The 14,099-nt window shown below is 47.4% G+C and overlaps 1 protein-coding gene across 2 annotated transcripts in view; it reads right to left on the bottom strand.

The window, feature by feature from the left end:
• Window positions 1-1,531, bottom strand: part of Parva (parvin, alpha) — a 163,983-nt gene extending 162,452 nt beyond the window's left edge. The window contains exon 1 of one of the 2 annotated variants that reach the window (NM_020606.5): window positions 1,137-1,531. In NM_020606.5, the coding sequence (NP_065631.3) occupies window positions 1,137-1,272 (136 nt within the window). In that variant the 5' untranslated portion in view covers window positions 1,273-1,531. The remainder of the gene's footprint in view (window positions 1-1,136) is intronic. The other variant, XM_006508051.1, reaches the window with a different exon arrangement.
• Window positions 1,532-14,099: the final 12,568 nt, after the last annotated feature.

Below are 14,099 nucleotides of genomic sequence, written 5' to 3'. Positions count from 1 at the left end.
ACTTCAGGAGACTAAGAACATGAGACATTTCCTAGTTCATCACCTCAGACCTACTAAAGTAAACTCCTGAAATGATCTGGAGACTTGGGCTAGAAACACCGTGTCGGTAAAACACTTGCTTAACATCAGAGTCCCTAAGATCAACCCCCAGTACCACAGAAAAGAACAATCAATTAACACCAAGCTGGGCAGGCCTGTAATCCCAAATACTTTGGAAGCCGAGGCAGGAGGACCACAAAGTTCTGCCTGGGCTACACAAGACTAAGCACAAGGCTAAAGAGTCTCAAAAGAGAAAGAATAAGACCGCGGTGCTCACGCAGTAGACCTAAGGCCCTCTAAATCCAATCCCAGCCATGCCAAAGAGGAAAACATTTTAAACCCCTTTTTATTCACACACCTATCGCCACATTGATTTTTAGAATCATCACTGCATTTCCTACGCCCAAATGTGAGTTGTAAATTCTGCCTACGGGGGAAAAAGTACTTTCCACAGAAACTATTCTGGAAACAAAAAATGAGATTGCTGCAATTCACTGTGGTGGGAAAAAGAAATCTTTTCTTTTTCTTTAAATAAAACTTGGAATGGAATGTCCAGGTTCACAGCAGGGTCACAGTCCTTAGGTGTAGTGAGTTTATCTCACCATTCCTCAATCCCCCCCCCCCCAACTTCGGCACGTTCTTCTCTCAGTCAGTCAACTAACATTTTATACAGATCATCAAAGTCCACACAAGTCCAGGGAGCCCGCGAGAGATCCAAGGAGGCCATTGCAGCTGCAGCAAAAGACCTGAAGGCGCCCAGGAAACGACGGCGCAACAGACCAATGAAGGCTGAGAGCGGGGAATGACGGCGCCCGAGAAAACTTTCCAGCAGAAACTTGGCAAATGCCAGTCCTCGGGCGCGCAGAGGGCGGGGACAGCGGCCTAGGGGAGAGCACAGGGGACCGGCTGGGCCTGGGCTCTGGGACAACAGCCACCCAAAGCCTGGGCTCCGCCTGTGGACCAGAGATGACACCGACCCGGTTAGGGCTTTGGAGGCGACATGGGGACACTGAGAGGCGCGCCCAGGCACTGCCAGGGGGGTCTCCCACTTCCAGGCTCCCGATCCCTGCAGCGCCCACGGCCTCGGCTGTTCCTACCTTCTTTGGCTTTCTTCCTCCGGGCCAGCGTCCCTCCGAGTTTCCCCAAGAACGAGTCATCCTTCTTGCGGGACGGAGGCGACTTGGGAGTGGGTGATTTGGGGACCAAGGGCGACTTCTGTGGGGATGTGGCCATGGCGGCTGGACGCGGAGCTGGAGCTGGGCGGCCGCGGCGGGCGGCGGCGGGACTGAGGCTGCGGCTTTCCAAACGGAAGCGGAATTATTCCAGGCATTTGAGGCAGCTCGCTCGCCTTTCCCGTCCCTCGCTCCCTCCCTCGCGCCGCCCTCCGCCCTGCGAGGAGCTGCTGCGCCTGGGGCCCCCGTGCCCAGGGCTGCCCTGGCTACGAGGATGCCCTGGCTTGCCGCTTGCTGGGGGCTATAGACGCAGGGGCAAGTGCATGCTAGGGGGACGTGAGGTCTTATCTGGAGCTTGGAAGCCTTCACTTCTCTGCTTTGCATACACACACACACACACACACACACACACACACACACACACACACGCGTCAGAATCCGCAGGGAATCAGCCCTGTGACCCTATTTCCCAGCTGCTGCGGTCTCTTGCTCTACCTCCTGCATGGATGGGTTCCTATACTGTTAGTACTTTTGTCTCACAAAGAAGTCAAGGATCTAAAATGGGCTCTGGTCCCAACAGACTTCCCGTTCAACTTCTGCATGAATCTGCGGACTTCCACCTTCTCCTGTCCACACTCAAACAAAGCTGGAAGTCCACGACGGCAGACGCTCATCTATCTAGCCAAGAGCAATAGAATTAGTTCCAGACTCTCTTGACCTGACGCTGGAGTCACACCAGGCAGTTTTAAAGATTCATGCTGGAGATGTTTAGGAGTCCTGCGTACTTTTACTGTGCTTCTTCGTCCTAAGTTGTGGCTTGACCATCTCTTTCCCATTCTTTCAGGATACCTTGGTCATACACCAGCGGGAAGAGTTACATAACTGTTTCCACAGCTCTTTCCGTGATGGGGCATAAACAAATATCTATGTCTCCTTCCCAGAGCACCACCACCAAATTACCTTTTCCCTGAAATCAAGCTTGGGATCCAATGAGTTTATCAGACTTACAGAGCCTGGGGAAGGAGTCACCTACAGGAATGTGGGCGGGCCCCAAAGCAGCTGCACTACTGCAAATTTCTACCCCAGGGCGGATGACTTCCCCTAACTGTCTAAATGGAATCCCCTTCAGCTAATCTTCAACAGACTACTACTCTAACACCTCCAGTGACCACGTGGAATTAGGACAGAATGACCTAGTAGGGTTACAAGAGGGAGTGGCCAGAATTGAGATGAAAATTCAGTGACTGTCCCTGCTCCATCCTTCTATAAGGGAACATCAATAAACAGGGTCGGTCTCTAGGTCAGGAGTCGAGTGGGAAGGGAGGTCGCAAGTTCTCACATCTGCTTAGATGAAGATGGTGGCTGTCTTGCTCTGAGGAGGGCTTTCCACATGTACACTACACACACTGATGGAATCTGACTGAACCTCTGACTCAGAGGGAGCAAGATTTTGAACTGAGCTGGAGAAATCGGTCCAGCAGTTGGGCACTAGGTTGTGATCTAGTGCCCAGCTAGGCAGCAGTGTCTGTTCTCAGCCAGAGGCACGTGTTGATGAGTGACATGCATGTTGGTGATGAGAATGTGTGTCTTAACTTCCTTCCTATTGTTCTGATAAATCCCAGAACCGGAAGCAACCTAGAGAGGAGAGGGTTTATTTTACCTGTAAGGTAGCAGTCCATCACGGAGGGAAGTCAAGGCAGGAGTCTGGAGGCAGAAATCGGAAGCAGAGACCATGGAGAAATACTGCTTACTGCCTTGCCTCTCCTGGATTCCTCAGTTTGCTTTATTATACAACACAGGACCACCTGCCCAGGGGTGGCACCATGCATAGTGAGCTGGGCCCTTCCATAGCAATCATTAATCAAGAAGATGCCTCTCGGACTTGCCAATAGGCCAAGCTGATAGGGGGCATTTCTCAATTGTGGTCTCTTCTTCTCAGATGTCTCTAGCTTGTGCCTGGTAGACCAAAACTAAGCAACATAAAATACACTAGGAGGGACATGGGGATATAGGGCAGTATCTGGTGTGTGTGTGTGTTATGTGTCACGTGTGACACTCCAGGCATCCAGAAATGAATAAAGACATTTTCTCAAGAGGCCATGTGGGTCAGAGGTGCTTTGACACATCCATAATGCCAGCACTTGGAAGTGAAGACAGAAGGGGTTTAATGTCATAGTCAGCTATATACCTAGTGAGACTGTCTCAAAACAAGACCACATGATGGTCTCGACATGGAGAACTCATGAAATCTTGTATCCCTTTCCATTCCCACATGAAGTTCCTGCTAGGTCTGCTGTGCTTCCATTTGAGGAGTTACTGCTCCTACAGCCTTCTGGGAACTGTCTACCACTGTGTGGTCTAACCCATATGTGACAAGCAAAGTCTAACCAACATGATGACCCATGGGTCCCACTCAGAGCATGAGTTCACTTATGTCTGCTCAAGAGTTGCCATTTCACCTTTTCAAAACACAGCAATTTTCCTGGTGCCTCTTACCAAACAGAAGAGATCTTGTAGGGCTGAAGGGGTGGCTCAGTGGTTAAGAGCACTGACTGCTCTTCCAGAGTTCCTGAGTTCAATTCCCAGCAACCACATGGTGGCTCATAACCATCTATAATGGGATCCCATGCCCTTTTCTGAAGACAACTACAGTGTACTCATATACATTAAAAAATGAAATAAATGAATAAATATTCTTTTAAAAAAGAAGAGATGTTGTGTCTACTAACCTGGAATGATTTACACACACACACACACACACACACACACACACACACACACACACAGAGGCACAGGCACACACGCACACCCTCAAGAGATAGTGAGGCCACCGTGAAGTTGTGTTTTGATTATATCACTAACCCTTCTTGTCAAGGATCTCAGATATAAGAAGACATTTTCCAAAACTGCAGCACTATAAGCTCTGATTTTAGCATCAAGTCCATACAGTTCAAAAGCCTCTGACCCTCCATTTCTTTTCTTTTTTTTTCTTTTTTTGGGGGGGGGGTTCTTTTCTCTTTTTTGTTTTTTTTGTTTTGTTTTGTTTTGTTTTTGTTTTGTTTTTTGTTTGTTTGTTTGTTTTGTTTTGTTTTTCTGAGACAGGGTTTCTCTGTGTAGCCCTGGCTGTCCTGGAACTCACTCTGTAGATCAGGCTGGCCTCGAACTCAGAAATCTACCTGCCTCTGCCTCCCAAGTGCTGGGATTAAAGGCATGCGCCACCACTGCCCGGCTTCTGACTCTCCATTTCTTGATGGAATAGAATAGTGATTCTTGAGTCTGATGAGGAAGTTGGGGGAGCTGCAATCTCCTACAAGTTTGTTGTGAATATTAGCACCATCTCCAGAGATTCTGACTCAATTAATGTGAGGTGAAACCAAAGAGTACAGATGGTTAAAATCACCTCACATTAGGTGATGTTAACATAAGTGGTCCACATGTTGGTGTTGGGTATTTAAGGCTACTTCTAGCTCTTATATCCTGTGGGTCTTTCACAAATTGCTGTTAACTTTCTGTGTGGGGGGAAGATGTCCTAAACATAGCATCCTCAAGGTTGCCCATTTTTAAGTTGCCCACATATGCACTTATCTATATATAACCCTCTTGGAAATTATTTTATATATATATACTTTGAAGTCACTTAGCAAAGCTTAAAGGAAAGCCAGTCTTATTGGTTACATGTTGCCTTTCAGAACATCAAACCAGCTCTGCAGCTAGCAAAGTTGAGCTTAGACACCAATAAGAGGATTCTTCCTCGGCAGAGTAGGATAAGATAGGATGATGATGAGGTTTCTGAATCTGGATGGAGACAGATCTCTCAGTGTGGGCGTTGTGGGTGTAAATTTGGCTAAGGGTCATGATAGAATGTCTAGAATTGGTGAGGCTTTGGCAATCTGGAAAGTAAATAGTCCGTTGCCACCTCTATTAGCAGAGGTCCCCTGCTTTGTCACTCAACTTTGTTCTCTTGAAGATAGTCTCTGACTGAACCTGGAGCACATGAGTACACTCAGCTTTAAAAAAGAAACTATTGTGATATTTTCCCTGCATGCAAGTATGCATGCATACATGTATGCATGCTTGCATGAATGCACATGTGTGTGTGTTTATGTATGTATGTACGTATAGATGGATGGATGGCTTGTTCCCACCCACCTACCCCCCAATAATTAAAATTTTAAATATATTAATTAACTAAAAAGAAAAGCGTAAGCTATGAAACATGTCGGAAAACATGACTCAAAATAACCAGAAGTCTTTTTAGGGTTTATAATGTTTAAACTATGTAAATCAAATTGAAATATACAAAAGAAGCCTTCCCATTGCGAGGTGAGTCAACACTTTGGAATGTCTTCAGGTCCAGCCACTCCTTGTGAAAAAGTAAAAGACATTATACACTTGACATTGGAGTTTGACAAATGGAGGCTCATGCACACTGGAGAACACTTGAAAGGTAACTAAGGTATTAAGATAATGGGGAGAAAGTTGGCGTCTCAGAGCTCAGTTCAGACAGAGTTCATAAACTGTAATCTCTTCTTGTCACATAGCTGTCACCTTTACTTTTACAGTGTTTTCCTTGTATTTTACCATGTTCCTTTAAAAAAAAAAAAAGATCGCATTCCTTCAATAAGGTTGGAGACTAACTAGCCATCTCAAAACAGATTATAATAAAACTCAAAAGACACATGGCTGGGGAAGTTTTCCCTATAAGCAGATGCTACAGATTAAACAGTGTCCCCCAGAGTGGGACCCTACTTGGAAACAGGATTATTGAAGACACATTTGGAATGGCCTCGAACTCTTTATAAACTCTAAAGTACTAGTGGTGGTCTTTGAAGGCCATTCTGCCAGTGAGCATATTCCCTTAAGTATGGTGGCAACCAACTCAGGAAGGCTGATAGTTTAAGATATGAGTAATATCTGAACACAGGGAAGCACAGATCAGAGGGGGCATGATAGGAAGGGGGCCATGAGCCAGTGAGTGCTTGACAGAGGCATAGAAAGATCCTGACTTACAATCTTAGGCACCCTGGTTCAATACACACCTGGGTGTTGGACTTCCAGCCTCTACCCTAAGGAAAGCTGATTTCTATTGCTCTAAGCCAGCCAGTCCTTGGTCCTTTGTGTTAGCAGTCCCAGGAAGCTAATACACACTTAAGAGTCATGTGACTGTAGACTGGGTTGAGTATTTCACAGGAGCTCCGGGTCTTAATCGGTGACCAGAATTGTTAGCCTGGGAAGAGGCCAGAGGAGTGTGCCAGAGTATTTTGGAAACCTCTTTGATCATGGGTAGGGAAGTGTGCTCTCAGGAAGCCATGTGTGTGACATGAAAAACTCTGGAAAGCATGTGGGGGGAGGGGCTCAGTTCTTACACAAGGGACCATATACACATCTTCCTTAGGGACCCTGGGGTCTTAGCACAGTCTTTTGGCAGTCTTCTGAAACATAGTGGGTTCCTGAAAAGAGCCATGGAGTTGGCCTGGCCTAGCTACCTTGAGAGATGTGTGTTAGAGTCCACGGCTTCTGAGCCACTGTGTGCCTGTCACTTGGTGCCTGAGGAACCAAGGCATTCCCTCAGGCAGTGACAAATTCAGACAGCTTTGTGTTTCTCGTTATGCTCTTTTAAAAATCAAGGAAGCATGGAAGCTTGACAGGACAATCGGTCTTAGACATTATTCTTGTGTACCCTGTATAGCCTTCAGACATCATTCTAGCAAACAACTGTATTGATCCTGGCAGTTGTCACTATATTCTGCTTCTGATAAGGGTATAAAAGTCTAATTGCTCTCAATAAAATGGTCACAGCCTTAGTCTTGCTATGGCTGCCTCCAACCAGAGCCTGGTTTAACTTTTTGCCAGCCATATCAGGGAAGCTTGGACCGGTAAGTGCAGGTACATCCAGGTACCTAATCCAGGAAGACCAATGTCCTTTTGAGAAAAGGAACGGCTGAACACAGGCACATTCTGGAGCTGTTCTGGTGGTTATAAAACACTTTGTTGTGCACACTCAAGGATTCTGGGATTGTGTGCTGGCCTACAAAGGCCAGTTTGCCAGTGAGCACAGGAAGCAGGGAGCAAGAGGATGGGAGACCTCAAACACATTTGGGGACATGGTAGACTGAGGGTGGAATTATTTTGTTATTCCAAGAAAGAGTCTCACTGTGTAGCCCTGACTAGCCTAGAACTCATTATGTAAACCCATTCGCCTCCAACTCACAGAAATCCACTTGCCTCTGCCTCCCAAGTGCTGGGATTAAAGGTGTACAGCACTGGGGCGAGAGAGATGACTTGGTGGTTAAGAGCACTAGCTACTCTTCCAGAGTTCAATTCCCAGTAACCACATGCTGGCTTATAACAGTCTATAATGGGTTCTGATGCCCTCTTCTGACATGCAGATAGAGCACGCATACATTAAATAAATAAATAAATTTTTAAAAAAGGTGTATAGCACCACACCCTGACATAGGCAGGACCTCTTTGAGGGTTACTCAGATGAGATTTGGAGGGATCACCTCTAGTCTCTTGAAACAGATGATGCTCTTAGCTGTCTTTCAGGAGTCTTACAATACAATGAACTGCAGACAGACAGAGGAAATCTTTCCCCCAGAGTACAATAGCTGACTTTCAGCTACAGAAGCAAATTTTAAAAACCAGTAGCTAAGACAAAACTCATCTAGCAGATTACCAGAGAACAGCCTAAGAACAGCAGCAACAGCTACACTGGTGTGTGTGTGTGTGTGTGTGTGTGTGTGTGTGTGTGTGTGTGTGTACCTGTTTATGCATGTGTAATTGCAAAAACAGTTGTCATCTTCAGATCAGGTCCTTTCAAGAACCCATTATAACCCAGCCTGTAGACTGATGGCATTCCCTCCTAGGAGGGGTGGGGGCTCTCATGGGACCCTCATCTAATAGCCTAGTCACTCTGCTCAGCCAGTTGTTTACAGTTTTGCCTAGTGGCTCTGGGTCTGGGTCTGGGGAAGTGCTAGAGTGTATAGGCAAGGAAAGGTGAATGGGAAGGGACTTTCTCTATTCAGCTGTGGGAAGCCATTGTCCATCCTGGGTGCAGACTTTACAGTGTAGCTGCTTTGAGTCTCCCATATGGCTGCTCTCTAAAGAAGCCCAGTGAACGCAGTGGTTTCCCCAGTGAACTTTGGTGGACTACTTTGGTCTGTCCTTAAGTGGGTAGATGTTTACCTCACCCCTGGAAGAAAAATCTTACCACAGTTCCCATGCACGTGTGTACTGGAGTGTGGAAGCCAGAGGACAATGCCACCCACTTTGGTTTTTGTTGTTGTTTTTGAGACAGTGGCTCTCATTGGTCTGGAGTTGTCATTTTGGCTAGGTTGGCCGACCAGTGAGTCTCAGGAACTTACCTGTCTCTACCTTCCCAGTCTTGGGATTCAAGCACAGGGACCAAGCTTTTAAGGACAAAAAGCAAGTAGGTGTGGGTCACTGTCAGGCCAGTGTGGTAATCATGGAGCCTAGGGGGATATTGTGACATTGTCGGTATGTGGTCTGTCACAGTCACTGAACCTGTTTTTTGTTTTTGTTTTGCTTTGTTGTATAATAGGGTCTTACACTGTGGCCTATCTGCTATTCCCTCTCCTCTGCCCCTTCCCAGTTCTCAGGTCAGTGTGACTTGGAACCAGGATTTCTCTGTTACGATAGTAACTGCGTCCTTCCACACCCCATCTTCACACCTGTGTGGCCACTGGGGGGTGGGTGTGGGTGAAGGGAGTTCCTGCACTAGGGTTTGCTGGAGAGATGCTAAAACTACTGAGGGCAGGGACATTTCCTTTCATGGAAGAAAGCTGGGGGGTGTGAGATGGAACTAAATGTGCAGATGGCTTTTTTGGGAAATCCTGACAAGTGGGCTCAAAATATTGCTGGCTGTTGGGCAAGGAAGGGGCTGGATAGCTCATGTCAGAGGCCAGGTCAGAGAGCTGACCCCAGAGCAGTTCATACGCAAACCATTATTCAGGGGGCAGTTCTGGAAGGAGTGTACCACCTGACCTGGCATCTGCCTATGTCTCCCCTACAGAAAACTGCCCCTTTTGATTTGAGACTCTCTTGGCCCCTTTCTGGCTCTGCTGTTGGGACTGAGACTCTGAATCCAATTACGAAGTTAAATGCTTGTCATTCTCATTTTTGTTGTTGGTGGTGGTGGTGGTGGTGATGGTGGTGGTTTTTTGAGACAGAATTTCTCTGTGTATCCCTGGCTGTCCTGGAACTCACTCTGTGGACCAGGCTGGTCTTGAACTCAGAAATCCACCTGCCTCTGCCTCCCAAGTGCTGGGATTAAAGGCACCACCACGCCTGACTTCATCATTCTCATTTTTTTAAACTTTTTTTTTTTTTAATTTGAGACTTATTTATACTGTATGTATATGAGTGTTTTTGTACATGTATGTCTGTGCACCATGTGCATCCCAGGTACCCATGGGGGCCAGAAGAGGCCATCAGATTCCCTAGAACCGGAGTTCCGGATGGTTGTGAGCCACCATATGAGTGCTGAGAATCAAACCCAGATCCTCTGCAAAAGTAGCGAGTGTCCTTAACCTCTGAGCTGACTCTCCAGTCCTGCCATTCCCATTGGAAAACTGATGACTATGGCAACAGGAACCCTTGAGGGAGACAGGTGGGGGGACCAGCCCTGTGTCACAGATGGAGACAGCAAGGACACACAAAGATTCTGGGGCATGAAGTGAGCATCACTGAGCTGTAATGAAGAGTCCCAACTTATTGGTCTCTCCCTTGGGAGCTGTGCTTAGAACCGATATACTTTGTGAGTATATAAAGTTGCATTGTTTCCATTTTTTTTTGGTTTTTGTTTTGTTTTGTTTTGTTTCGAGACAGGGTTTCTCTGTGTAGCCCTGGCTGTCCTGGAACTCACTCTGTAGACCAGGCTGGCCTCGAACTCAGAAATCTGCCTGCCTTTGCCTCCCAAGTGCTGGGAATAAAGGCATGTGCCACCACACCTGGCCCAAAATTATTTTACAGAGGCCTTGTTTACACTCACGTGCATGCCAAAGCTACACACACACACATATCTGTGCACACATCAAATTACTGTGGACATACTGTCTATTTTTCTATGATGGGGAAGGAACTGAAGACATGTGCCACCACTGCTCAGCATCAGGCTGTTGGTTCCAGTGTCACACAGGACCATAAGGGCTTCTCTAGTGTCTAATATCCTCCCTTCCTCTTGGAAGGTCTTGACCCTCTACACAGTCCTTTAAAAGCCTGCAAGAGTCACCTCTCCTCACCCCCAAACCCCAAACCCTCTCTCAGTTCCTCTGCTTCCCCATCCCTCTGTGCTCTTTAGCTCCAGGATGCAATCCTTTCTTTAGAACGTGTGCATTTATCGTTGTATCCCTTGGGGGGAGGGGCATGCAGCTATGCATTCACTCAGGGATGCCACCGAGTCTTCCTCTAATGCTGTCAGTCTCACTCCCTCAAGACAGGATCTGTCACTGAATGTGGAATTTGCCCTTTTGGCTAGTCCAGCACTCTGTCCCACAGGTGCAGCTGTGCCTGGCTCTCTATGGTGCTTTTTTTCCCAGCTCTTTTACGTGGGTGCTGGGAAGTCAAACCCAGGTCTTCATGCTTGCACGGCAAGCACTCTTGCTCACTGAGCCACCCCTTCAGCATCCCTCTCGTACCACACATACTTTTTTGAAGACAGGGTCTTATGTACCCAGGCTGGCCTGGAACTCATGGCCAAGACATAGCCTGAGCTCCTGATCCTCTTGCTCCCACCTCCCAGGTCGGTCCAGGTTAGGGCTGGGGTATGATTCCATGACACCTGCATCCTAAGCCAGGTTCATAGCTCCATCAGCAGGTAGGATAAGCAAGTGTCATCTCCCTAGGGAGGGACATAGCAACATGGCATTGTCCTCTACAAAGTTCACGCTACAGAACAGCGCAATTCAGTTACAAACAAACAAACAACAAAACAACAATAGATATGGTATCATATTTTAAGTGAGTTCATGATTTATGTACTATCCTAAGGAGTGAGCATGCTCGGCTGAGGGAAGCCCAGGATACTGGTTCTATCCAGTGGCAGCTTGTTCTGTGTTCCCAGATTTACCTTGACAGAATGGGTGCTAGTGTGTTGTTTGTGAGGGCTGGTGATGGATTCCCACCCAAACCAGGGAAAATGCAGGTAACAAGAGGCAGGACGGGGCACAGAGTAGGGCTGTGTAGCCTGGAGGTCTAGGCCCCAGACTCTCCAGGCTGGCCACAGCGGGTTGGCCTGTTTAGACATGAACAATGACAATTAGTCGAATACCTGAGCCTCTTAGTGTCTCCGCCTCTTCCTTTGAAAATTCAGTGTTTACTTTAAGTACTGCATTTTTCAGGAGTGGACAGGATAAAACATAGGTAGAATTTATAGCACCCAACAGGTGGGACAAGCTGAATTTGATGACCGAATGTCATGATCATGGGGGTGGGTCCAGGGGCTCTCCTGGTGAGCTGCTGTGTTGCCATGGCTTTTGTTTCTCTCTCTCCCCCTCTCTCTTCCCCTCCCCTTTCTTCTCCTCCCCCTACTTCTCCCTCTTCTGCAAAAAATGAGCCCAACTACTTCAGCTGCCCCTGAAGGCTCAGGATGCTAGTTCAGGATCTGTAGCTAACAAGTATAGAAAGGCAGAGTCTGTCTGAGACTGAGGCCCACTGAGAAGGCAGCAGAGTCCCTACAGGTTCCCTAACAATGCCAGCCCAGCTCCTCCAAGGTGACTCCAAGGTGACTCTGCCTCTTCACCTTACAGGGAGGGCAGTGCCTACAACGCACTGATGACACTGAGAGCCAAGGAGAAAAGCAAATCCTTTCAAAAGGTGAATCAGACAAAGCTTTCCCACGGTGCAGGGGAGTGAGCAGACAGCAGGTGCCCCCCCCCCCCCCCCCCCCGCAGAAGGTCGGTTAACTGCTGTGGCCGTTCAGGTGCAGTATAGCTGCTATTCTATACATTTACATGTGCCGAGGTGAAGAATGGAGGCAAAACAAACTTGATCCTCAAAGACTGAGTGGAAGGAGGCAGTCAGCTCTGTGCAGAAGGGTGTGTCCCTGGTGAATAAGGGAAATTCAAAACCAGCCTTCCCTAGGCAAGAAGATGAGAAGACTCGGCAGGCTGGGTAAGGCTGGCCTCACCCCTCCCCTACAATGGCATTAAAAATAGCTTTCTTTGTTGTGAGAACACCCCTGAGTTGAGCTCTCTCCACTTCTCCCACTGGAATCCAACCAGAGGCCCAGCAGGTAAATCCCTCCAGGTGCCTAGTGTAATGAGAGGTCCCATGCTAATTCCCAGACTCCCACATGAAATCAGGGCTTTGTCCGGGCTCTTTCACCGAGAAGAAAGAGATGAAATGAACGCTACCCTCAGAGGGCCTCCGGCAAGCCCACATGAATATGTTTTGATTCCTGAGACACAAAACCATTTATCTGAGGGTTCATTTCGGTATTTAGAGCCATGCACATATAACACGTTTCCATCAGCCAATTGTCGCTGCAGACTAATCGTTTACAAGCGAGTCAGCAATGAGGTGAGATGATCAAGAGCAGGTGAAACAGGAGACTCTGCCCCACGTGAAACTTCTGAAAATAATCAGTCCCCATATTGCATCTGCCCCTCACTCAGCCGCCCTGCCAGTCTCTCCATTGGAGGGGTGGGGTGGAGCCAGCTGGCCCCTGCCACCTCTGGCCTGCTGAGGTAGTTTCTCTGATCAGCCACCTGGGTGGGGCATGCTGCCATTTTCAGTTTGGAAGGAGAAGCCTATCAGTCCGCTGCTTGGGAAGAGAGACATTACCGAATTGTCATCCCCCTCCCCCGCCCCCCCAAATGCGGAAAACATCAATTGCATCGCAGCTCATCAGAGCCGACACCACCTGCCACTTCCTTTCTCAGTGGTAATTAACACACAGTAGCTCGGCATCGATTGATTCCAAGCAGCCTGACGCTGCCAACAAGGAAGTCTAAAGAAAACGCTACAACCTGAGAGAAGTGTTCACAGCTTTAGTCACACGAGTTTATTCTTATTTCCAGACTACAGTAGTTGGGGAGAGAAGTCCTTATACTGAGGAGAGTAGATGATTTTTTCAAAGCCATTTATTTCTTTATGCTTTTCCTTGGGGATGCCAGTGGTTTCCTGACTCATGTTTCTCTTTGGAGATGAAGAAGGCGGCAAATCTCTTTTCTGCAGCCTAGCATCCAGCACCCCACCGGCATTCAGAGAATGCTGAATAAGTAGATCAATAGGTGGACGGTTGGGGAGACCACCCTTAAGAACAAGTCTTGATGCAGCTTGGGTAAAATTCTGAGCTGTGACTATCAGAACCTGTCTGGCTTACCTCTGAAGCTGTGAAATATGACCCAAGGCTGGAGAACGAGGCCAGTTCTTCTCGACTTTCTACCCTAGAACTAACTCTTCTGTAGCTCAGAATCCTTTCACAATCCTGCTTTGTTGTACATGCACATGCTCACACACGCACGCACACACACACACACACACACACATACATAAACACACACCACAACAAACAAAAATATTAAAAACAAATGTCTTCAAGATGTTGTGCCCTGTAAATTTTGAGGGTCTAGAACATTCTCTATTGAAAAGAGGCAAGCCCTCTTAAGTAGCTCAGCAGCCACAGTGTAATAACCCAACAACAGGGCCAAACATCACCCTCCTCTGGCCACCTTGAGAGCATCTTTTTTTTATAACTAGTTAAACGTGCCAGTTCTTTTTCACAGGGACAACGTAGGAACTGTAAACTTACACATCCTCTGTTAGATACATAAAGCCATCAGACACTTTCATCTAACTGGGAGAGTGGAAACTATACATCTTTGTCAGAATGATTCATCTCTGTGAATCCAATATTCTTCTCAA

Source organism: Mus musculus, chromosome 7, assembly GCF_000001635.26.
Source record: "Mus musculus strain C57BL/6J chromosome 7, GRCm38.p6 C57BL/6J".
Lineage (NCBI taxonomy): Eukaryota > Metazoa > Chordata > Mammalia > Rodentia > Muridae > Mus > Mus musculus.
Note: the sequence above shows the minus strand (reverse complement) of the source record. Positions and strands in the feature narration are given on the sequence as shown.